Source organism: Triticum aestivum, chromosome 1D (genome assembly GCF_018294505.1).
Source record: "Triticum aestivum cultivar Chinese Spring chromosome 1D, IWGSC CS RefSeq v2.1, whole genome shotgun sequence".
Lineage (NCBI taxonomy): Eukaryota > Viridiplantae > Streptophyta > Magnoliopsida > Poales > Poaceae > Triticum > Triticum aestivum.
In genome coordinates this window covers 365,855,049-365,877,470 of record NC_057796.1, presented here as the reverse complement: position 1 = coordinate 365,877,470, position 22,422 = coordinate 365,855,049, and the positions used below count along the sequence as shown (strand labels likewise).

At 51.6% G+C, this 22,422-nt stretch overlaps 1 protein-coding gene across 1 annotated transcript; it reads left to right on the top strand.

Annotated features, from left to right (window-relative positions):
- Positions 1-5,681: 5,681 nt before the first annotated feature.
- Positions 5,682-8,498, top strand: LOC123182108 (uncharacterized). Its single transcript, XM_044594572.1, has 3 exons — positions 5,682-6,221; positions 7,178-7,296; positions 8,080-8,498. The coding sequence occupies exons 1-3, from the start codon at positions 5,793-5,795 to the stop codon at positions 8,225-8,227; spliced, it is 696 nt and encodes a 231-aa protein (XP_044450507.1). The 5' UTR covers positions 5,682-5,792; the 3' UTR covers positions 8,228-8,498.
- The last annotated feature ends 13,924 nt before the right edge of the window (positions 8,499-22,422 follow it).

The window sequence follows — 22,422 nt, the reverse complement described above, 5'->3', positions numbered from 1 at the left end:
ATCACATCATTCTCCTAATGATGTGATCCCGTTATCAAATGACAACACATGTCTATGGTTAGGAAACCTTAACCATCTTTGATCAACGAGCTAGTCTAGTAGAGGCTTACTAGGGACACGGTATTTGTTTATGTATTCCCACATGTATTTAAGTTTCCGGTCAATACAATTCTAGCATGAATAATAAACCTTTATCATGAATAAAGAAATATAAAATAACAACTTTATTATTGCCTCTATGGCATATTTCCTTCACAGCCCACTTTGTCGCTTTGGTTTCTGAAGCTTGTCCTACGCTCTCTAGTGAGTTTTCCTTTTCCCTTTTGCAGATCCCCAATAATAATTCTTAACCATTTTTGTTAGTTCATGACAAAGGGGGAGAGGAAGTTTGAAAACCTCAATAATATAAGTCGGCAGGGCCTGCGCTACAGACATTATAGGTACTTCTCTAGCCAGTTAGGATATTAAGTCGTCATCCCACAAGAGCATTCGTTTTGCTAGTCTAGCTTGGAAATTTTGAAACTTTCCGAGTGACATTCAGCCATCCGGGGTAGGCAAACCAAGGTACTTCTCTTCAAACTCTTCTGAAGTAACATCCAAAGCTGATTTGACCTCATTCTGGACACTAGTAGGGCATCCATTACCAAAAAGTATAGAGTACTTTGATGGATTAATAAACTAACAAGTGGCATGAGCATATGATTTCAAAACTTAACGTACTCGATGGGCTTTATTAAGTTCAGTTTTAAAGAATAACAAGGTATCATCTGCAAAAAATAAATGAGAAATGCCCGGAGCCATTCGACAAACTTTAGCTGGAGATAATTCATCTTTTTCAACTCCTTTAGTCAATAAAGCAGAAAGACCATCAGCTACAAAGAGGAGTATGTTTTTAACAACTTTTTCTCTGGATCAAAAGTTACCGTGTTATTTGAACTTGAGTTATCAGCTCTGTTCTGCGTATGTTACCATGTTATTTACACAGAAGTTACCAGAGTATGTTTGTCAACCACTTTTTTCCTGGGTCAAAGTTACCGTGGTGTTTTATGTAAGTTATCAGGTCTGCACTACATACATTACCATGATATTTGCACATAAGTTATCAGGGTATGTTTTCAATAAAAAAAATTCCTCGGGTCAAAAGTTGGCACGGTGTTTGATCATGAGCGGTTGTTGAAAATCGAGACGTGCGCACAGCTTATAAAATGGACCGATGAGGCTATCATTTCAGATTTTTACTAATCCAACCATTAGTTCTTTCTAGTCAAATCGCATTTAAGACAAAGATATAACACCATTAAGTTTCTACATGTACAGTGAATTACTCGGCTCGGGTTGGTTGTCACATACTCCCTCCGGTCTTTCTTACCCCGCATATAACATTTAACCATATTTATATGAAAAAATATCAACATCTACGATACTAAAGGTACACAATATAAAAATTAAATTCATTACACATCTAATCATATTTATTTTGTAGTATGAATGTTGATATTTTTTCCTATAAAGTCGGTCAAAACTTATGAAGTTTGACTTTAGAAAAAAAATATGCAAAGTAAAAAGGACTAGAGAGAGTAGGAGTTAATAGACCAATATAGAGCTGCTCGTGAGTTCGATTCTTTTGCGGAAAAAATGTGGTTTGGCAGATAACTTTCCCCAAATTGCCGATTCTTTGGCTGGCCTAGCGTGGGCAGCAAAGCAAACAGACTTGTAAAGACAAACATGTCTAGATACATCTATATTTTGACAAAAGGAAGGCAAGTATTGTGGAACGGAGGGAGTATTAAAAAAAAGTAAATTCGAGCTACGATTAGTACCATTAATTGTACTATTGTCCTGAACCCCCCAAAAAATGTACTAGTGTCCTTCCCCTGGATAAAAGCTGACCTGAAATCATTATTTGGGCAAAGTAGGGCCTTGCCTTTGAGGTACAGCCTCTCCACAGCCCACCACCATTGCTTGCAGAGAGGTAGTACGGTTACGACCAGGTCAAAACACTTGCCTTTAATCCCAAAGGTGGATTAGATCGCGATTAGGCGTTTAGTACTAGTAGCAAGCACACTTTCTGTGAAAGGTGAATTGTACTAGTATATAAATACATCTAGATACATCCATTCCAATGACAAGTATTTCGAGACGGAGGGAGTATATTGTTAGGATCAAACTGGACAGCGGGATGAGAATCTTGCAGGGCCTATATTAATTCGAGCTTCAGACGAGAAGAGGCCTGCCCTGCATCTCTCGCACGACGGTAGGTGTGCACTGGGCACGGCTGAGCTGACTGATCCTTCACAGGCCTCTTGAAGTCCCGATCGCCTCTGCTTTCGCTCCTTTGGCGAAAAGAATCCATACTTTTCGATATCTTTTCCCGCGGCTCACATGGCCGTAGACGAAGCTGTACGTCGTCCATAGTAAACCGTACACAAAGTCGAACAAACGAGCCAGCATCATAATCGTGGCAGTACACTCTGTGCAGCTCGTGGCCGGTCTCAACCGAAGTAGCACGAGCTAGTCCAGAGCTGATGGTACCGGCCAAAAACGAGTTAAGAAACCACGAAATGGTCACTGCTCAGCCTTTTTTTTCTTCAAACATCTTCTTTATGTACCAGACGTACGTGCGTCGTAAAGGCTGCGGACCCTGTGCGGAGGGCGGTACGCACGCATGCACGCGTGCGTACGTGCAGCGGTGCGTCGCATTGCCCGTGTTGAGATGTGCACGGGTCCGTCGGGGCGGCAGGCCCCGGCACCACACGTCACGTCGCCTTGCTGCGGCGGTGTTTTCAGGAAACGGCAAGTTCCTCCTCTGCGTCCAGCGCTGCCACCATGCAGATGCCGTGCCGTGCCGCGCCGCGCTCTGCGATGGGCCGAGAATCTTCAGCGTCCAGTCCGGCCACCCTCGCTACGATCCAAACCATGATATATACAGGTGAGAGGTGACTGCCTTCTCCCTGTCTGTGTATATCTCCGTTTCCTCGCAGATACGCCAGCCTAATGTGGAAACTTTTGCCGTTATGGCCAGTGGTTATTACAACCACAGATGGTAAGCTGTGTGGTGAAGAAATCCGTGCAAAAGTCCTCCTGTGCCCGGACATGCACGGGTGCAGTCTAGTGCCGCGAAGTTCCAAAGTGTTGATGGCTTTGAATTGGTCGATCAGCCTGAATAAAAAGCGGCGCTTGTTCCTGTCCTCGAAAACACACGACGGGACGCCGTCGGTGCTCACGCGAAAATTGTAGAGTAGAGCGAGCATCCAGATTCCAGACAGTATTTATAGCTGTTAGAAGGTACAGAAGCCTACCCATAAAAAAACTAGACCACTCCTACCCAGCATTAGCGTTCTAACTAACAAATGTAACCGCAGCTGAACAAGTGTCGCCCGACAAAACAACCGAATTACCTTAGAAACATAAAGTTGCAGATACCTTCCAACTGTTGCACGTGTGGGATGTAATCTTTAGGAAGAAAAGGAAAATTAGAAAATGGTTCAGAGTTAGACACCAGTAAGTATCATGTCACTTCAAAATTGGTTGATTTACTTCGTTTACCAGGTAGCATGTGATGTTTTATAATCTGTCCACCGGAAGCATGAAGAAACATAAATCGTTGCAAAATCTGAGTAACTGTTTTTTTCTTGCCAGTGGTTTCAGTGACTTCAGTGCCCCTTTTTGTGTGTACACGTCAAGATCTCTAGCAAAAATAGATTGATATACTTACAGAGGGTGCCATATGAGAGCAAATCAAAGTTAAAAAAAATCAATGAAACAATGAATATATTCACAATGTTACCAGAATCAGTCAAATCTAGTAGCTGCATAACATTTTAGCACATCAAAAGAGAATGCATAGTACTGAAAAACACCAAAATTATTCTATGAAAATCAATAGTTAAATCACCATAAATATATTACAAGGAGGAGCGGGGAGTCAATGGAGGCGATGGTACCCACCTGGAAGTCAGGAACCCACCGCACCGGCAGCAACATCTGTCTCTCCGGCGGCAACCATGAGACCATGGCCTAGGAAGGAGCAGGAGGCGGCCCCGACTGGAACGGTCTGCTCAAGTGGAGACTCGTCCACTGGGGTTACGACACTAACCCGCCGCGCGCACTCAGGTCCATCCGCCTAGATCCGAACACCAGCGGCGGTTACCATGGTTACTGGACATCAGAGCACCGGAACGGGATGTACCTACAGGAGCCATGGACTAGGTGTTAGAAGCGTTACAGGAGCCATGGATTGGGTATTAGAAGTGTTGTACTGGAGAGAGAGGAGGGAGCCGTCTGTGCAAAAGAGCTCCAATCTATCCCCATCGATGCCTTCCCAACCTTCTCCAACCGTCTGCTGCGGTCACCTGGGCCGGTCCTACTATGGGAGAGAGAGACCGAGAAGGTAGGGGATAAAAAGGGCCGAGAAGGGGAAGAGACCGGGAAGGGGAGAAGATCGTGTATTCTTGGCGTCAGTTAAATATAAAAAGAAGTAAGTTGAATTAAAAAGATATGTATTTTTTTTTTCTAAGGGAGATGGTTGTTCATCTGGAGAGTGGCTGTTTGTAACAGAAAGCCTGACGTGGCATGTGTGAATGTGTGATGAGGTGGACAGCTTGCATGCTAAGATAAATATGTTAGTGGGGATGAATCTCTTAGGTATATAGGATACCAAATTTAAAAAAATAACAGGAAAACTAAAAAAACTGGAATCTTGGGGTATCAAACCTAGGTGACCAATCTACTTTCGTGTTAAATTTCATGAAAAAACCAAGAAAAGAAAATACGGTCCGACACGATCCACCCTAATAGTTTCTTTTTTGTACATATGATTTTCTTTGTCTTTTTTACTTAGAGTACCACGAATGTAAATTTTGCGGAACTTTACGTGGGAGTAGATTGAGCACCCAGATTTGATATCCCCAAACCCTTTTTTTCAATTTTCCAGATATTTTTGAATTTGATGTTCGTGTACGATGGCGGAGCACCTAGGAGACAAAAATCCACGCCCATCGGCCGTGCTTCTATTGTTTTTCCTCGAAAGAGAGGGAAAGAAATCCGTGCTTGTCTCCAAACTTGCAAAAGCAAAAGTCCTCCTGTGCCCGGACATGCACGGGTACAATCTAGTGCCGCGAAGTTCCAAAGTGTTGATGGCTTTGAATTGATCGATCGGTCTGAATAAAAAGCGGCGCTTGTTCCTGTGCTCGAAAACACACGACGGGACGCCGTCGGTGCTCACGTGAAAAATGGTAGAGTGGCGCGACTGACTCGAGAATCCAGATTCCAGACAGTATTCATATTATTAGAAGGTACAGAAGCCTAACCATAGAAAAATTAGACCACTCCTAACCCATGCGGACCAGCATTAGCGTACTAACTACCAAATGTAACCGCAGCTAAACAAGTGTCGCCCGCCATAACAACCGAATTACCAGACCACCGTACCCAAAGTACACCAGCAACGACAAGCGTCTACTCACAAGACTACTAGTACTACGTGAAATCCTTCTTTGGACTTGCTAATGCCAGCAGAGCGGCCTACCAACGGCTAGGGCTTTGTAACCTCGAAAAGTTACCAATGTTTTTGGCTGGTAATTTGTGTTTTCACCCGTGTGCGCGACCTGTGTCCTTTTCCGAGTCCACCCTCACCTTATTATTACTCCCGCCAGCCAGCGCCTGTCTCCGCCCGCTTTAAAGCAGGAAACAAACGTTGCACACCACCGCGCACCAAAGCCCAGAGCACCGCGCCGCGCACTCGCACCGAGCCGACCGCCGCGCGCCGCAAGGCGGGGAGAGGGAGGGGATCGATGGGGAGCAGCGGGGGCAGCAGCGACTACTTCCTGCGCCAGCTGAGCTCCAGCGACGGCGGCAGCGCGCCGGCGCCGGCGCCGCGCCAGCCGGAGGAATGGGAGTGCGGCGGCGGCACCGGCAGGCGCGGGTCGAGGAGGTGGTCGAGGAAGAAGGCGAGGGCGAGAGGCCACCGGCGGGGCGGGGGCGGCGGGTTCTGCGGCGCCCCGGAGGAGGCCGCGGCGGCGGGGAGGAAGCGGGTGATGGTGGTGGTGGACCAGAGCTCCGGGGCCAAGCACGCCATGATGTGGGCGCTCACCCACGTCGCCAACCGGGGGGACTTCCTCACGCTGCTCCACATCCTGCCTCGCGGCGGCGGCGCCCGCGGCGAGGACGCCGCCGCGCTTGCCAACTCCCTCGGCTCCCTCTGCAAGGCCTGCAAGCCCGAGGTGCGTGCCCGTGCTCTCTCCTGCCACCAGACCCGTTCTTCTTCTAACAAGAAGAAGATGAACTGGTCACTTGGTAGTAGTACTTCGCAGTACATTAGCTAGGATGTTTTGCGTCTCATTACGCTTGACGATGGCATCTCATTACTCTTAGGGACATCAGGTGGCACCGACAGGTGTGATTTGTTGTACTAGACTAGTTTGTTTTACAATTTGCATTATGCCCTGAAGCTTCATTAAAAAATGACCTTAAGCGCTGGATGTAGTATACAAAAAATGCTGCCTGCTTAACTAAAACTTGTTTCGGAGCGAACGAATGGGAAAGATGCTGGTTGTGGTAACTCTGTATTTTTGGGCCTCTCCAAGCATAAAGGACACTGCACTGCACTGACATTTCTCTACAGAGAAACCTGTGCTAGGCTAGTTGGGGCCGTGGCTTTTCTCAGATCAAGTGTTTTTGGGTGCCTTGGCCCACTTGGCGGCAATAGTTACGGTAGCTAGAGATGTAGATCAGATCAGAACATTCATGAAAAGGTAAAGCAAGGGAATCATCATAGCCAACCTTTTTATTCATGGATCATGGCAGGCCTAAAGCTAGAAAGGCCACCTCAACTTCATCAAATCGAGGTTGGAAAGGGGAAAAAATGTGTGGTTCCCGCCTAGATGCCCAGAATCGTACTCTCAAAATTTGTAGCCTAGTCTTGTACTGTAGTAACTATGTAGAAGAAACCTTTAAAAAATGAAAAAGAAATAGAATTTTTTTGTTACTGTCTTAAAAATAAGTAAAAAACTAGAATGCTTCGGAGTGTACTTGTGATTGTTAGCAGTGGATGCATTCAGTATTCGTCGTCGTCTAGCCCGTGAAATGGGAGGGACTCGCTCGTCCCTTCATATTCACAGTGCCCCATGCTGGCTACTACTACAGTGTTGTAATATATGGTTTGGGTGAGTGTGGTTAGGTGGAGGTGGAGGCGCTTGTGATCCAGGGGCCCATGCTGGCCACCGTCCTCAGCCAGGTGAAGAAGCTGGAGGCGTCCGTGCTCGTGCTCAGCCAAAGCAAGCCGTCCCCTTTCTGCTGGTAAGCATCCATCCATGCACCTCTCGTACCACCGCTACAGCACAAGATGCATATGCGTGCATGCACACCTGTATCCATTTGTCACGGAATCGTCCCGTAGAAAGTTAAAAAAGAGAGAATCTTATACTACATCGCTGGCCTGGCTTGGCCCATCACGCTGTAAAGCCCATTGTCCTTTGCAAACAAAGATCTGGAGAGCTTTGAGCCTTTCACCATGCAAAGATCTTTGTAAGAGCTTTGGGTCTTTCACCATACAAGCGGAGAAAGTTGAAAGCTGCCCGTGTGTGATAAGTTTTGGAAGGGGTTTTTAGGCTCAGCTTAAGTGAACTTTTTGTCAGCGAATAATAAGCTGTATTTTTTGGAAGAAAACTTAGAAGGGTCTTCAGAGTTCAGAGAGTAGAGCAGGAACAGGGGCTCTGCCTTTTACTGTATTGTTACACAAGAGCTAGTAGAGCCATGTGCCAGCCATAAATCAGGGGTGCCTTTCCCTGTCCTTTGAGCTTAAACTCTAGATGAATCGAGTACGAGCGAGAGACCATGATGGGAGGAGGTACTGTGGGGCTTGTGCACAGACCATTGCAGCATTGCTGACTTGCTGCTGGTGCTGAAGTACTACTCACTCATGTAGTCATGTGGCGGTTTTAAACCCCCTACGAAACAGAAATGACAGCCTCTGAAAAGTTACCTTCTCACCATGCTAATTCATTCATCTGCCACGTTGAGCTGCTAGCATTATCGTAATCCCGTTGTTAAAGATGTTTTCTCTTGTGCTGGCAAACGCAGCTTCCTGCGGAGCCGCGGCGAGGTGCTGGTGGAGGAGTGCATCAGCAGGGCGGAGTGCCTGACGCTGGCGGTGCGGCGGCAGAGCAAGGGCGTCGGCGGCTACCTCGTCAGCACCCGGTGGCAGAAGAACTTCTGGCTCCTGGCTTGACGCTCGTTCACTCACACCAAGAGCCTCCCTGGATGATTTTACCGCCGATCGAGAGGCTAAAATAAGTGATCACTGCAACAATGACCCTCCGGTACTCCTTGTATGTTTGTTTCTGTGCGTGTGTTTTTCTCTCTTTCTCTGTGTGCGTGTGTGTTGTCATTCCTTGGTTAATTAATTAGCAATAACCCTCACTTCGCTGATGTAAAGCCAAAAGCTGACCCGCTTCATGTAACATATCTGTGCTCTGCGTGTATGTTTGTTTGTTTGTTGAGTTTGAGCAGCACAGACAGTGCATCAACTACCCATCTGTACTATTACTCCCACATGTTTCTTTGTGTGGTGAGTAGTATATCATCTGAAGTGTTTGACGGCAGATTGACTCCTCTCGCTCGCCCGTCCGTTCTTAACATGTCTCGTAGAGAGAAGGATTCAAACTTTGTTCGACCTCGTGCGTCCAGCCAAACTGGAGGATGAAAACCCCTACAAGAACACGGCACATCTGCAAGACAGGGAAGCTTCAGTAGAGACGTACATACATCTCGTGCGAACCATGTCCCACATTACATGGATCAAAGTTCATGCGTGCAAAGACTATACATCGGTTCAGGAACTTGAGGTTGCTACGCACGCGGCACGGTGTCCCCCGTCCTAGGGCCCCAAGGAGGACCGACGGATCGTCCTCCCATGAACGAACGGGAATCGACACAAGGCGACAGCTCCATTGGCCATGGCATGGCCCCCTTGAAACTTCTTGATCCCCAACGCAACGCAGAGATGGGAAGCCGGTGCGGTTTGTCAGAATCACAGCGGCGCTCCGCAGAGTTTTTGCCTGCCCGCCCGCCCGGTGCTATCATGACGTGTCATACTGTGCTTCCCTGCTAGCAGGGGATGGCTATCCTACCCTATCCTATCCTCCTCCTAGCAGCACACGAGTCATAACTCGTTGGCTCGGGCGGGGGCAGGCTTTTGCCCCCACGGGCGCATGCAGGCCCATCATGAACCGTGGTATCATGATTCGTCTTCAAGGGCTGGCTCAAGCTCAACAACCTCCCCACTGTGGAGCCATTCAATCCGGCCTGATTTCCGGCTGTCTGGTTGGTACTACTACTAGTACTTGGTACTCTCTCGAGCACGAGTACGGTGGATGAGTAGACAGAGAGAGCGCGACCTGTGAGGATTCGTTCCTCACGTGCGTGCTTCATCATGTTCCGCCAAGGTCTGCTTCCGTTCGGACTCGCTCGCCGCTGATTCGGTGAGCGGAACGGCCGTGGAGTGCCTGTTGATTCAGCGGGTGGAACCACGGGCGCCGGCGGCTGATCCGACGCGCGGCGAGCTAACACACCGTGCGTCCTCGGCATCGGCTTGGCCCACGGCGGCTCGGCGCTGGCTGAAGAGCGAATCCCCCAAAGGTTGCCGTCCGGCCCATCAAGGCGGACCGAGGCCGTGGGTGCAACAGATTTGGCAACCTACGTCCAAATGGCCCATCCACTCAGAAAAAAAAAACACGTGCAATTGGCTAAAATCAAAATCACTAATTGAGGAGTACTCGTTGCAAAGATCACTCCAATTCCCCTGGTTACGACAAGTGGCGTACATGCAGCGTGCCACTTGTCGCAACCTGTGAGTTTTCTCTTTTTCGTACATCCGTTTATTCAAAACGTTTTTATCTCTCAAACCGTGCGTCCAAATCTCGAACCGCTTTCATCGTTGGATTCCTCGCGTCGAGATCTTCAAAACTACTCCCTCCGTCCCATAATATAAGAATATTTTTCTAGCTATGTTAATTTGGAAAACGTTCTTATATTATGGGACGGAGGGAGTAGATCCCATGTTGATAAGTTTTGACGAACTTTTTTTTCACGAACCGGACAAAAAAAACCGAACCAGAAGCACGGGTTTTTTCCTTTTCCGAAAGAGGCACGCCCGTGCCTCTCACAAAATCACAACCGTGCCTCTCGCGGAAGTAAAACCGTGACTCTCGCGGAAAAAAAGAGAGAAAACATGTTTATTTTCGTTTCCAAGGAGGCACGGCCGTGACTCTCGTGAAAGCACAACCGTGCATCTTGCGGAAGCAAAACTGTGACTCTCGCGAAAGGAAAAAAACAGAAAACGCGTTTTTCCCCTTTCCGAGAGGCACGGCGGTGACTCTCGCGAAAGAAAAAAAAACAAAAAACGTGTTTTTTTCCGTTTCCGAGAGGCACGGCCGTGACTCTCGCAAAAGCACACCCGTGCCTCTCGCGAAAGCAAAACTGTGACTCTCGCGAAAGCAAAAAAAACAGAAAACGCGTTTTTTTTTCTGTTTTCGCGAGGCACGGCCGTGACTCGCGAAAGCAAAACCGTGCCTCTCGCGGAAGCAAAAACCGTGACTCTCGCGAAAGAAAAAAATAAAAAGCGTTTTTTCGTGCAATTTTTTTTTAAAAAACTTTTTTATTGAAAAGCTAAGGAAAACCGGTGAAAAACCAAAACGTCGAAAAAACCCGAAAAAAACATTTAAAAAGCCGAAAACGTGTGCAGAAAATTAAAAAAATAAAATTTGGAGGGAGCGTCCAGAGCGCGACACGTGGCGAATGGCTGAGAGCGCGCCAAGTGGCATTGATCGTTGCGAGGCTCCCGAAGGAGCGCTCGTTAACTAGTTGCTCTCGGCTAAAATCGGCTTTGATAAGTGGTGCACTGTCCTTGAAATAGTGTACTTTTAATTTTGTTGGAAAGTCAAACTTTTTTATGCCTGACCGTATTTATACAATAATAGACCAACATTTACGCCATCAAATTAGTAGCATTAGATTCATAAATAAAATATATTTTCGTCATATACATATTTAGTTTTGCAAGCATTCTCCAACAAAGTTGAAAGTATACTCTTTCAAGGACGGAGGGAATAGATTCTTTTCTCAAAACATTTTATCTTTTGAACCATGCGTCCAAATATCGAATGGGTTTCATTGCTGGATTTCTTGCGTCGAGATCTTCGAAATTAGATTTCATGTTAACAGATATGTCCCTCCACGAGATGCAAATCTATACTTATCGTATAAGCAAAAAAATCGCCTAATTTAATATTTTTTTCCTTTCTGAGAAGCATATCGCGTATATAAATATGTGACTCCACGAGAAACAAATATGTGCTTGTGGAACCAAAAAAATGGCGCAAAAACCATAACTTTTTCCCTTTTCCCAGAAGCACATCGCATAAACAAATATGTGTTTCCACAAAAAACAAATTTGTGCTTCTCGTGAAAGAAAAAAATCACGCAAAACAAAATTCACGTTTTTTTCCTTTCCTGCTTCTCACGGAAGCAAATCCGTGCCTACACGAGTAGCAAATTTGTGCTTCTGGTGAAAAAAATAGCACAAAAGAATCAAGATTTTTTCCTTTTTTGAGAAGTATAGTTGTGCTCTTCGCAGAAACAAATTTGTGTCTTCATGAGAACAAATATGTGCTTCTCGTATAGTAAAGAAGAAATTGGCAAAAATAATTCATGATTTTTTTCTTTTTTTCGAGTGCTTCTTGTGGAAGCAAATATGTGCTTCTCGTGAAAGTAAATATTAAATCGTGCAAAAAAATCACGATTGCTTTCCTCTCCAAGAAGCACTCGCGGAAGAAAATCTGTCTCCACAAGAAGCAAATTTATACTTCTCATGGAAGCAAAAAATAAATCACATAAAAAACAAATTCACAGTTTTTTCCCTTTCCAAGAAGCTCAATGCTTCTCACAGAGGCAAATCTATGCTTCTTGTGGAAGCACAACTTTTTCGCGTAAAAAGTAAAATTCAGGATTTTTTTTCTTCAAAACCTAGGAAAGGCGGTCGTAAACCGAAAAACAGAAAACCCGAAAAAACCTATCTAAAACTAAAACATATGTACAGAAAAAAGAACGAAAACCAGAGGGAGCCTCAGCACACGACACGTGGCGGCGGTCAGGCATACCTTTTGATGGGCCTTTAGCCCACTAAAATGACCCCCTTGAGGCCCCAACAAGGGGGTACCCTTTAGTTAGTTGCTTTGCCTAAAAAAAGTTAGTTGCTCTCATAGCCCTAAAAAAACTTGCTCTCATAATTGGCCATTTTTCTCAAAAAGGAAAAAGAATGTACAAGTGGACCGCCATCTCTTAAGGCATGTACAATGGTGGCATATAGATACAGATGCCACACGACAAAAAGTAGTTTGAGACATCTACATTGATTTTTTCTCCCCAATGCAAAGCTACCACTAGTGGGCCGCATCAATGAATAGAAAATAAAGACTTCCACCACACATGCTTCTTTACTCTTTACTTCAACTTTTTCAGCTTTATGCACCGGATCACAATTTTTTCCCAAGTACCCGCCTCTTGCAGAGGATCCCGCTGCTTCATCCGAATCTACTTTTTCTAACATCTCATCCTATATGACATGCGGGGCATCATCCTGAGGCTATGCATTGACCATGCCCTTATGAATCATGCATGTTCTGGACGTGCTCACGAGGTGCTTCTATACAACGTCTTATGTGAGAGCTCCTAGTCATCGGTCCCTGTGTCAGGTAGCTAAGACAATGCCCGCATGCCCCCTTGGGTGCGCAACTTAGGAACGTGAGCGAGTAGCTCACTCGTCAAAGCGCAAGCGCCTATCGCTCTCTGTGGTTAACCTTGTCGACCATTGACTTTTGAGGAAAAAAATATGTGCTTATTTTTTTTAATTCAGAAAAAGTCATGGATTTGGAAAAAAGTTCAAGACTAAAAAAAATTAGCGAATTTGAAAAAAGTTCACCGATTTGAAAACTATCTACAGCTTTGAAATTGTTCACGAATTGAAATGCTCATGGATTTTAACAAAAAAAATTATTAACTAAAAACTGTTCACAAAATTTAAAAAATCACACATTTAAATAGGCTCATAAATTCAAAAATATGTTTACAAACTTGAAAAAAGTGCTTGAATTTGAAATAATGTTCATGAATATTAAAAAGTTCATGGATTTGAACAAAAATTCATGAATTTGAAAAAAATTTATGCACTTGAAAAAAAGTACACAGATTTAAAAAAAGTTCACGAATTTGGAAAAAAGTTCATGGATTTGAAAAGTTCACAAACGTCAAGAAAACTTCACAGATTTGAAGAAGTTCACGAATTATGAAAAGTTCAACAGTTTGAATTTTCTTAAAAGAATGAAAATAAAAGAGAAGAAAAGGTAAAAACAAAAATAAAACCCCAAAAGTGGATATAATAAATAAAAATTCAAACACAAATCGGTTGAAAAACCCATAGAAAAAAACGTGGAAAGAAACTAAACTTATAGAAAACCTACGTACGATGGGGTGTATAAGCGATGGGCCGGCCCACTTAGAAAACCTACGTACGCTAATGTGTGCGCCATCTACCATTTAGCGAGCCCTTTGTATCCCTTTGAATCTTGCTTCGAATTAATTAAAGTGTGCGTATCCCTTAAAAAAATAAATTAGCCAGCCCTAAAAAAATCTACCCTTTAGCCTATAAATGGCGTACCATAGACCTATAAGAGTTGGCGGGCCACTTGTATGGACCTTCTCTATTATCAAGAGAGTTGGCCCAGAAAGGCATCCGCGTCGCTCCCGGGAGACACAGATCTGCACCCTTTCCAGATCTTTGCTCGTCCGGGTTTCTAATCAGCTCCGCACCACCTCTTGCCGTCTCTTGCTTCTCACCCGGCCAACAAAGCCTGCTCACCTTGGTGCCCTGTGCACCCTTTCGCCTAAATCGTAGCTCCCACCTCCGGCGGTGTCCGGTGCCTCCTCAGTGGCAGGCGTATGTCGGTGTTCTGGGAACGGGGGTACCCAGACTTGCCTGCCCGCGGCCCACGGCGTGGCTCTGCGAGCGGGCCCGTACGGCCCATCTTCACCAACAAGTTTTCAAGACCCTGGCGAGGGACCAAGCCTCGCGAGGCGGACGACACAAGACCTTCTCGGGAGCGGCCTCGCCAGGCTGGCTTGCGAGGGGCGGAGAGATCAAGGCAGGGCAAACCTCGCGAGGTTTTCGTAACGTGAGCCATGACGATCGAGACTAGGCGGACGCCAGACGGGCGCCAGCGCGTACAGTGTCCTTGTTTCCTCTTTGGTGTTAAGGAGGCAAGCGCAGGCGAGGAGTACCGAGACGTCAAGCAAAGGTTTTCTTATCGGTGCAACAAGACCAAGATCAGCAGGACGGTAGGACGGAGGTCACCGTGGAGCCCAAGACGACGTCATCACCAGAGCCTTTGGCAGGCGAAGACTACTTTTGTCAGGATAAGCTGTACTAGTTGTCCCCTTTCAAATTGGTCGTCGTGGGATCCCTTCCCGCTCGATATTTGGGAAGAGGACCGGGGCCTCTATAAATAGGACTAGCTACCACCATAGGAGGACGGATTCCGATCATCCTCACTCACACCAGTTCACCAAGCACAAGAACACCTCTCCTCAGGAGGCTGTTCTTCCCCTTGTACTGTTCATCCTCAGCCCAAGAGGCAGTCCACCACCACCACACTGGAGTAGGGTATTACACCACAATGGTGGCCCGAACCAGTATAAATCTTGTGTCCCTTGTGTTGTGAGTTCGTCGAGCTAGCCCAGAGATCGCGAAGCGTGAGAGGGCGTGATCTGCGAGGGGGGGATCTTCGCGCGCACCCCAGAGTTCGAACCTTAAGGGTTTTGCCGGAACCTGAGATCCGACATTTGGCACGCCAGGTAGGGGTGCGCCGGAGTTTTTCTTCCGTCGATCCGCGTCCCATCGCTTCGTCGCATCAATGGCGGACGCTCGCCGAGCTCGCGTTGAGCGCCGGACTGCCCTCGCCACCCGCGTCGCCCAGACGGCTCCCGTCGGTGGGCCACCTCGTCGTTCTCCGTCGCCTGCCGCCAACGCCGCCACCGGCCTGGCGGGAAACAAGCAGCAAGCCTCCTCGCTACACCCCTCGGTGCGGCGGGACGGCCGCACCGCCACTCCATCGCTGACCCCGGCCGGCTCGTCGTTTCACGCCCGTCGCGCTTCCATGGACGCGCAGGTTGCGCTATGCATGGCGCGCGAACTCCTGCGCTACCGCCCCATCGACGACCTCTACGAGGACTGGCTGGACCGCATCGCCGAGCTTGTCAGCGCCGCAGGGGGCTCCCCCGCACCGTCCCTCTCGCTGCCTCGTCCACCGCCAGCTACGGGCGACGTAGCTCACGGAGCACCTCCACCACCTCTGCACCAAGACGGCGCCCTGGCGCCAAGGCGCGCGGCTCCGCGGCGCGACCCACCGCGTCCGGCGCCCGTGCGCGAAGAAGGAAGCTGCCAAGAAGTCCCTCGTCCGCAAGAGAATGCTCCACCGCTCCCCGCACCGCCGCGTCAGGATCGCTTGCTGCAGCAGGGCCCCTCGCCGCTTGCCATGGCGGCGCGCGGGCGCCAAGACCAAGCTCCACCTCCAAGACGGGCCCCGGTGAGCACAGCCAGTTGCCGCACCTTCACCCCCGAGTTGCGTAGCGTCGCCTGGCCAAGCAAGTTCAAGCCAGACCTGCCTCCGCACTACGACGGCACCCCCGACCCCGCGGAGTTCCTGCAGCTCTACGAGCTGAGCATCGAGGCGGCCAACGGCGACGAGAAAGTTATGGCGAACTGGTTCCCCATGGCACTCAAAGACGGCGCTCGTTCGTGGCTCCTGAACCTGCCTCCAGGCTCGATCTCCTCCTGGGACGAGATGCGCGACCGCTTTGTCGCCAACTTCCAGGACACTCGCGACCGCCTCCTGGCCTCGGGTGATCTGCGCCGCGTCAAGCAACAACCAGGAGAGACCCTCCAGAAGTACATCCAGCGCTTCAACAATGTTCGTCTCAAGATCCCCAAGGTGACGGACGATGCCATCATCTCGGCGTTCTCCGATGGCGTCCGCGACGTCAAAATGAAGGAGGAGCTCGCCATCCACGAGGAGCTGTGCACATCCCTGGAGCTGTTCAACCTGGCGACCAAGTGCGCGAGGGCTGAGGAAGGGCGCCTTTCCCTTCTCAAGCTCCCAGCTGCCGACCTGGAGGAGAAGAAAGCCAAGGCCAAGGAAGTGAAGCGCAAGGGAGCAGCCGTGCTCGCGGCAGAGCCGGACTCGAAGCGCGGCAGGGACCAGCCCGAGTCATCCAAGAGCAGCCGACCATTCTGCGCCTTCCACAACGTGCACAGCCACAACACCAACGATTGTCAGGAGCTCAGGGCCATTCGCGATGGACGCTTCGGTCGACGCCCCGAGCGCAACGACCGGGGCTACGGCCGAGGAGGAGGACGTGGCGGAGGACACTGGGATGACCGTGGCTCATGCCAGGAGTGGCGCGACCGGCCACGTGAGGACCGCTGGCAGGATCAGCCTCGTGAGGGTGCCTGGAGGGATCAACCTCGCGAGGACCGTCCTCAGGGCAATGCTGGGCTTCCTCCGCTGCCGCCACCACCAAGAAGGAACGATGACCACCATCAAGACGAGGGGGCTGGGGGCTTCCAGGAGCCGCGTGCTATCGCCTGCATCTAGGGCGGGGCTCAAGCCCCAGCCTCACAGCGGATCTTCAAGCAGTTTGCCCGCGAGGTGAACGCAGTCCTCCCCAAGCTCGAGGCCACACGCCCGCTCAGGTGGTCCAAGTGCGCCATCACTTTCAGTTCGGCAGATCAGCTTAAGTGTGCGGCCACTGCTGGCGTCCTCCCGATGCTTTGTTCGCCCGTCATCAACAACTTACAAGTCACCAAGACCCTCATCGACGGCGGCGCGGGACTCAACGTCTTGTCCGTCGACACGTTCGTCAACCTTCAAGTGCCCTACGATCAGCTTCAGCCTACCAAGCCTTTCTCAAGAGTGACCGACGGTTCCACCACACCGATAGGGCAGGTCCGCCTCTCTGTCACCTCCGGAGAACGCAACAACTACTGCACCGAGCTCATCGACTTCGATGTCGCACACATCCGTCTGCCGTACAATGCCATCCTCGGGTATCTAGCCCTGGCCAAGTTCATGGGGGTGACGCACCACGGTTACAACATCCTCAAGATGCCAGGGAGCGGCGGGATCATCACAGTCCCCTGCGAAGAAAGAGATGCGGTGTGCTCCCTCGAGCGCGCCTTCCAAGCAGCGTCGATCGAAGACCCCGACAACAGTGCAGCTCGATACTCTCCTGAGGTTGTCCCCAAGAAGAAGAGGCAGCTACTACGTGCAGGACCTCAGGAGGGTGGCGTCGCGAAAGGTACCTCGTCAGGATCAGCGCCCGCACCTAGGGCGCCTCCCTCCCTCGCATAGGAAGGCGCGCCCGGCGTCCTCCTTGGGCAGGGCTCGGGGGCTCTCTTCCGGAGGGCCTCAGACCTTTCCAACGTCAGGAGGGAGGCGCTCGGGCACCACTTGGAGGCGTGCTTCGCGGCACGTCTTCCTCGGGAGGATACAGGGCGAGGGGCGCCCAACACTCAGGAGTTCATCGCCAAGACCACTCAGGAACTGCAGGACGCGAGAGCCATGCGCGGCGACCGCCGCTCACCGGGCGCAGCTCCCCATCCAGGCGAGGATGCCGGGCTGCGCGTCTGCGTCGACATCCCAGGGCTCAACCGGGCCGCATCTCAGGAGCTTTTCTGGCCTTCGCGCGTGGGACGCTGCGAGGGCCCACCGCACAACTACGTTCGCATGCCTTTTGGCCCGCCGAGCGTGGCATTCGCCTATCAGCGCAACCTGCGGCGTGTCCTGGCATCTCAGGAGGTCAGGCACCACGCCGTCCTGACAGAGATGGAGACGGTCCTCAAGGAACCGCCTGGACCCCCAGAGCCTCCCGAGGCTCAGGGCCCCGGTGGCTCGTGAGGAGCAACCCCTTCGCCGCGTACCTTCAGCTGCCCCAACATCCCTTCATCAACAGAACCAGGTGACATTTTCCAAGTTTATTTAGCTGGGAGCGTCCTCAGGGCCACATCATTCCCAGGTCGCGTGGGTCCGTCCCTGCGGCTGTATCCCTTTCCTATGTCTTTAGCTTACCTTGTTGGGGCGCCCCTCGGGCTGCATCATCCCCAAGCCGCTCGGGCCTGACCCAGTGGCAGGTATTTCCCCTGCGTTTACTTAAGCCAGTTTGCTTTCCATGCTTAATCTATCTATGACTATCACCTGCTCGATTGTCACCCACCACGGGAGCTGCTCACGCTGGCACGGCGCTTGTGCTCGGGTCCATCCCGGCAACGTCGAGAAACCTGAGCAGTCGAGCTCTGGCTCGCGGCATGCCCCGCGCACGTCACCTCATCGGGCCCTCAGTGCCTTCATCTCCTCGCGAAGCAACCGGTGGCAGACCGGCAACCGTAATGGCAAGCCGTGTTTCTCCTTGTGCTGGCTTGTAGAAATCCCCTGAGGATGACGGAGGCGGCACCGCGAGCTCCCTCTTCTCCCATGCGATTCGCTTGCGTGTTAAAAGGGAGGCTCCTAAGCATCATGACTCAGGAGCTCTTACTGGCTCTCCAGCTCTCACCCCTGGCCTTGACCACGGTATCGCGACCTGGCATACCAGTGGCGGTTGAGCTCGCTCGAGGGCCGGGACCTGAGGACGTAGGGCACAAAGGAGAGCGTGGGAGGAGAGGAAGACTTGTACGGGCCCGACCTGGCTAAGCTACGACCGCCTGCGCACAAGCCCGCGCTTCGCGAGGAATCGACTCTGGACCGTCAAGATAAGTCTCGCGCCCGGGTTGGCTAAAACCGCTAAGGCCTAGGAACCACACTAGCCGCAGCCCTGCTGCGGCAACGTCACCCCCCTTTCTTACCTCCCGACGGCTGCTTGAGCGCTAAAGGGGACCTCCTGACCATCGCGCCTCAGGAACTCTTACTGGACCTCGAGCCGCTCACCTCCTGGCCTTGACCACGGCACGCGACCTGGCATACCAGCGACGGCTGCAGCCTGCCTGGGGACCGGGACCTGTCAGCGTAGAGCACCAAGTCGTCGCGAGGATAGAAAGGGGAGACCAAGCTGAAGCAGGACTCGCGCCCGCGCAAGTTCATAACAAGGATAATATTGACAAAAGACATTACAGACCCTTTACACGCCCCCACGGGGTACCTCTCGACTCTTCGCAGGAAACAAAAGGGAAAAGCCTCAAGGAGTCCTATCTACACACGCCCATGCGGCTGACGCCATCATCAACAGTGGGCCACCAGAGGCCGGCGCCAACCCGATCCAGATCAGCGGCGGCGGCCGGACGCTGCGGCCCTGCTCCGGGCTCGGCGGGAGCTTGGGGGCACGTAGCTGTCGTCACTCGTCTCCGGAGTCTCGTAGAGCTCGGGAGAATCGCTGGACTCCCAAGCGTCGATGCGGCTTCCAGAGGAGCCGCTGGTGACGCGGACAACAGGCCCTGCCCCTGCTGCGGCGTCAACCTGATGACCCCTCCCGGAGCAACACTCCAGGCGGCGGCCTTCTGCGTCGAAAACCTTGAAGAACAGCGTGGAGGCGCCGTCATACTCGAAGTGGATCGCAAGGGCGCCCTCCGCACGGCACACTCGGGCGATCTCACCCCAGCCTCGGGTCATGAAGATCTTGCCCGAGGAGACGGCTTCAACCTCCGCTCCAGTCGCCGGCGCGTCGCAGTCGGCGTGCTGCAGCCAAAGCTCGAGGGGTCCCCTCGGCGGCATCACGTCAGAGAAGAACCGTGGGAAGCAAATCTAGGAGCGTGGAGGCATCGCCGCCCACAGCACCAGTTCGCGCGAGGAGTCCACGGCATGGACTCCTGGGGCGACGGAGCGCATCACCGCGGCCTGGCTGCCGCGACCATGGCGAGGGCGACGCCGCTCGCCGCTTCTCCCACCTAAACCCTCGGCTTGGGCGTACAAGGGCAACGGGTACCCAGGAGGAGGCCGCTCGCACCAAGGCCTCGTCACCACCTGCATCGCAGCCGCGTCGCTACGGTGGACCGGCCTCTTCTTCGGCGGGAGCGGCCCCGGCCCGTCGAGGGGGGTCTTTCCTTCGCAGCAGAAAACCTTCAGATGGACGCCATTGGTGGCGGCAATGGAGCAAAGGGAGAGAAGCGAGCGGAATGTGAAGAGATGGGCGACGGGGGCTCTGCCCCCCTCCCCATTTATAGCAGGAGAAGGCCAACCAGCGCCCCCCATGATCACAGGTAATGATGGTTTTTCCTTGCATGTCGCAGGGACTTGTCAAGTCGGGCAGTTGCCGAGGCAGCGTGGGGAAGCGGAGACGCCCACGTCCAATCAACCGCCACGCGTCGACCAAGGCCGCATGCTATTGGGGCCCACGGCGCTCCGCACTTGCCCTTTGGCTTCGCCTCGTAGCCAAGCCCGAGCGCACCTTGGGCCCGGGGGCTACTGTCGGCGTTCTGGGAACGGGGGTCCCCAGACTTGCCTGCCTGCGGCCCACGGCGTGGCTCTGCGAGCGGGCCCGTACGGCCCATCTTCACCAACAAGCTTTCAAGACCCTCGCGAGGGGCCAAGCCTCGCGAGGCGGACGACACAAGACCTCCTCGGGAGCGGCCTCGCCAGGCTGGCTCGCGAGGGCGGAGAGATCAAGGCAGGGCAAACCTCGCGAGGTTCTCGTGAAGTGAGCCATGACGATCGAGACCAGGCGGGCGCCAGCGCGTACAGTGTCCTTGTTTCCTCTTTGGTGCTAAGGAGGCAAGCGCAGGCGAGGAGTACCGAGGCATGAAGCAAAGGTTTCCTTATCGGTGCAACAAGACCAAGACCAGCAGGACGGTAGGACCGAGGTCACCATGGAGCCCAAGACGACGTCACCACCAGAGCCTTTGGCAGACGAAGACTACTTTTGTCAGGATAAGCTGTACTAGCTGTCCCCTTTCAAATTGGCCGTTGTGGGATCCCTTCCCGGTCGATATTTGGGAAGAGGACCGGGGCCTCTATAAATAGGACTAGCCACCACCATAGGAGGACGGATTCCGATCATCCTCACTCACACTAGTTCACCAAGCACAAGAACACCTATCCTCAGGAGGCTGTTCTTCCCCTTTACTGTTCATCCTCAGCCCAAGAGGCAATCCACCACCACCACACTGGAGTAGGGTATTACTGTTGGTGAACGTAGCAGAAATTCAAAATTTTCTACGCATCACCAAGATCAATCTATGGAGTAATCTAGCAACGAGGGGAAGGGGAGTGCATCTACATACCCTTGTAGATCGCGAGCGGAAGCGTTCAAGAGAACGGGGTTGATGGAGTCGTACTCGTCGTGATCCAAATCACCGATGATCCTAGCGCCGAACGGACGGCGCCTCCGCGTTCAACACACGTACGGAGCAGCAACGTCTCCTCCTTCTTGATCTAGCAAGGGGGGAGGAGAGGTTGATGGAGATGCAGTAGCACGACAGCGTGGTGGTGGAAGTAGCGGGATCCCGGCAGGGCTTCGCCAAGCGCAAGCGGGGAGGAAGAGGTGTCACGGGAGGAAGAGGGAGGCGCCAGGGGCTAGGATATTGCTGCCCTCCCTTCCCCCCACTATATATAGGGCCAAGGGAGAGGGGGGGCGCAGCCTTGGCCCTTCCTCCAAGGAAGGGTGCGGCCAGGGAGGAGTCCTTCCCCCCCAAGGCACCTCGGAGGTGCCTTCCCCCTTTAGGACTCTCCGTTTATCTTATCTGTTGGCGCATGGGCCTCTTGGGGCTGGTTCCCTTGGCCCATATAGGCCAAGGCGCACCCCCCACAGCCCATGTGGCCCCCCCGGGGCTGGTGGACCCCCGGACCCCTTTCGGCACTCCCGGTACAATACCGATAAAGTGCGAAACTTTTCCGGCGACCAAAATAAGACTTCCCATATATAAATCTTTACCTCCGGACCATTCCGGAACTCCTCGTGACGTCCGGGATCTCATCCGGGACTCCGAACAACTTTCGGGTTACCGCATACTAATATCTCTATAACCCTAGCGTCACCGAACCTTAAGTGTGTAGACCCTACGGGTTCGGGAGACACGCAGACATGACCGAGACGGCTCTCCGGTCAATAACCAACAGCGGGATCTGGATACCCATGTTGGCTCCCACATGCTCCTCGATGATCTCATCGGATGAACCACGATGTCGAGGATTCAATCAATCCCGTATACAATTCCCTTTGTCAATCGATATGTTACTTGCCCGAGATTCGATCGTCGGTATCCCTATACCTTGTTCAATCTCGTTACCGGCAAGTCTCTTTACTCGTTCCGTAACTCACATCATCCCGTGATCAACTCCTTGGTCACACCGTGCACATTATGATGATGTCCTACCGAGTGGGCCCAGAGAT

Coding starts and splice junctions, on each gene's coding strand:
- LOC123182108 (XM_044594572.1), top strand. CDS start 5,793: ATGGGGAGCAGCGGGGGCAGCAGCGACTACTTCCTGCGCCAGCTGAGC. Junction 6,222..7,177: donor GCAAGGCCTGCAAGCCCGAG/GTGCGTGCCCGT, acceptor GAGTGTGGTTAG/GTGGAGGTGGAGGCGCTTGT. Junction 7,297..8,079: donor AAGCCGTCCCCTTTCTGCTG/GTAAGCATCCAT, acceptor TGGCAAACGCAG/CTTCCTGCGGAGCCGCGGCG.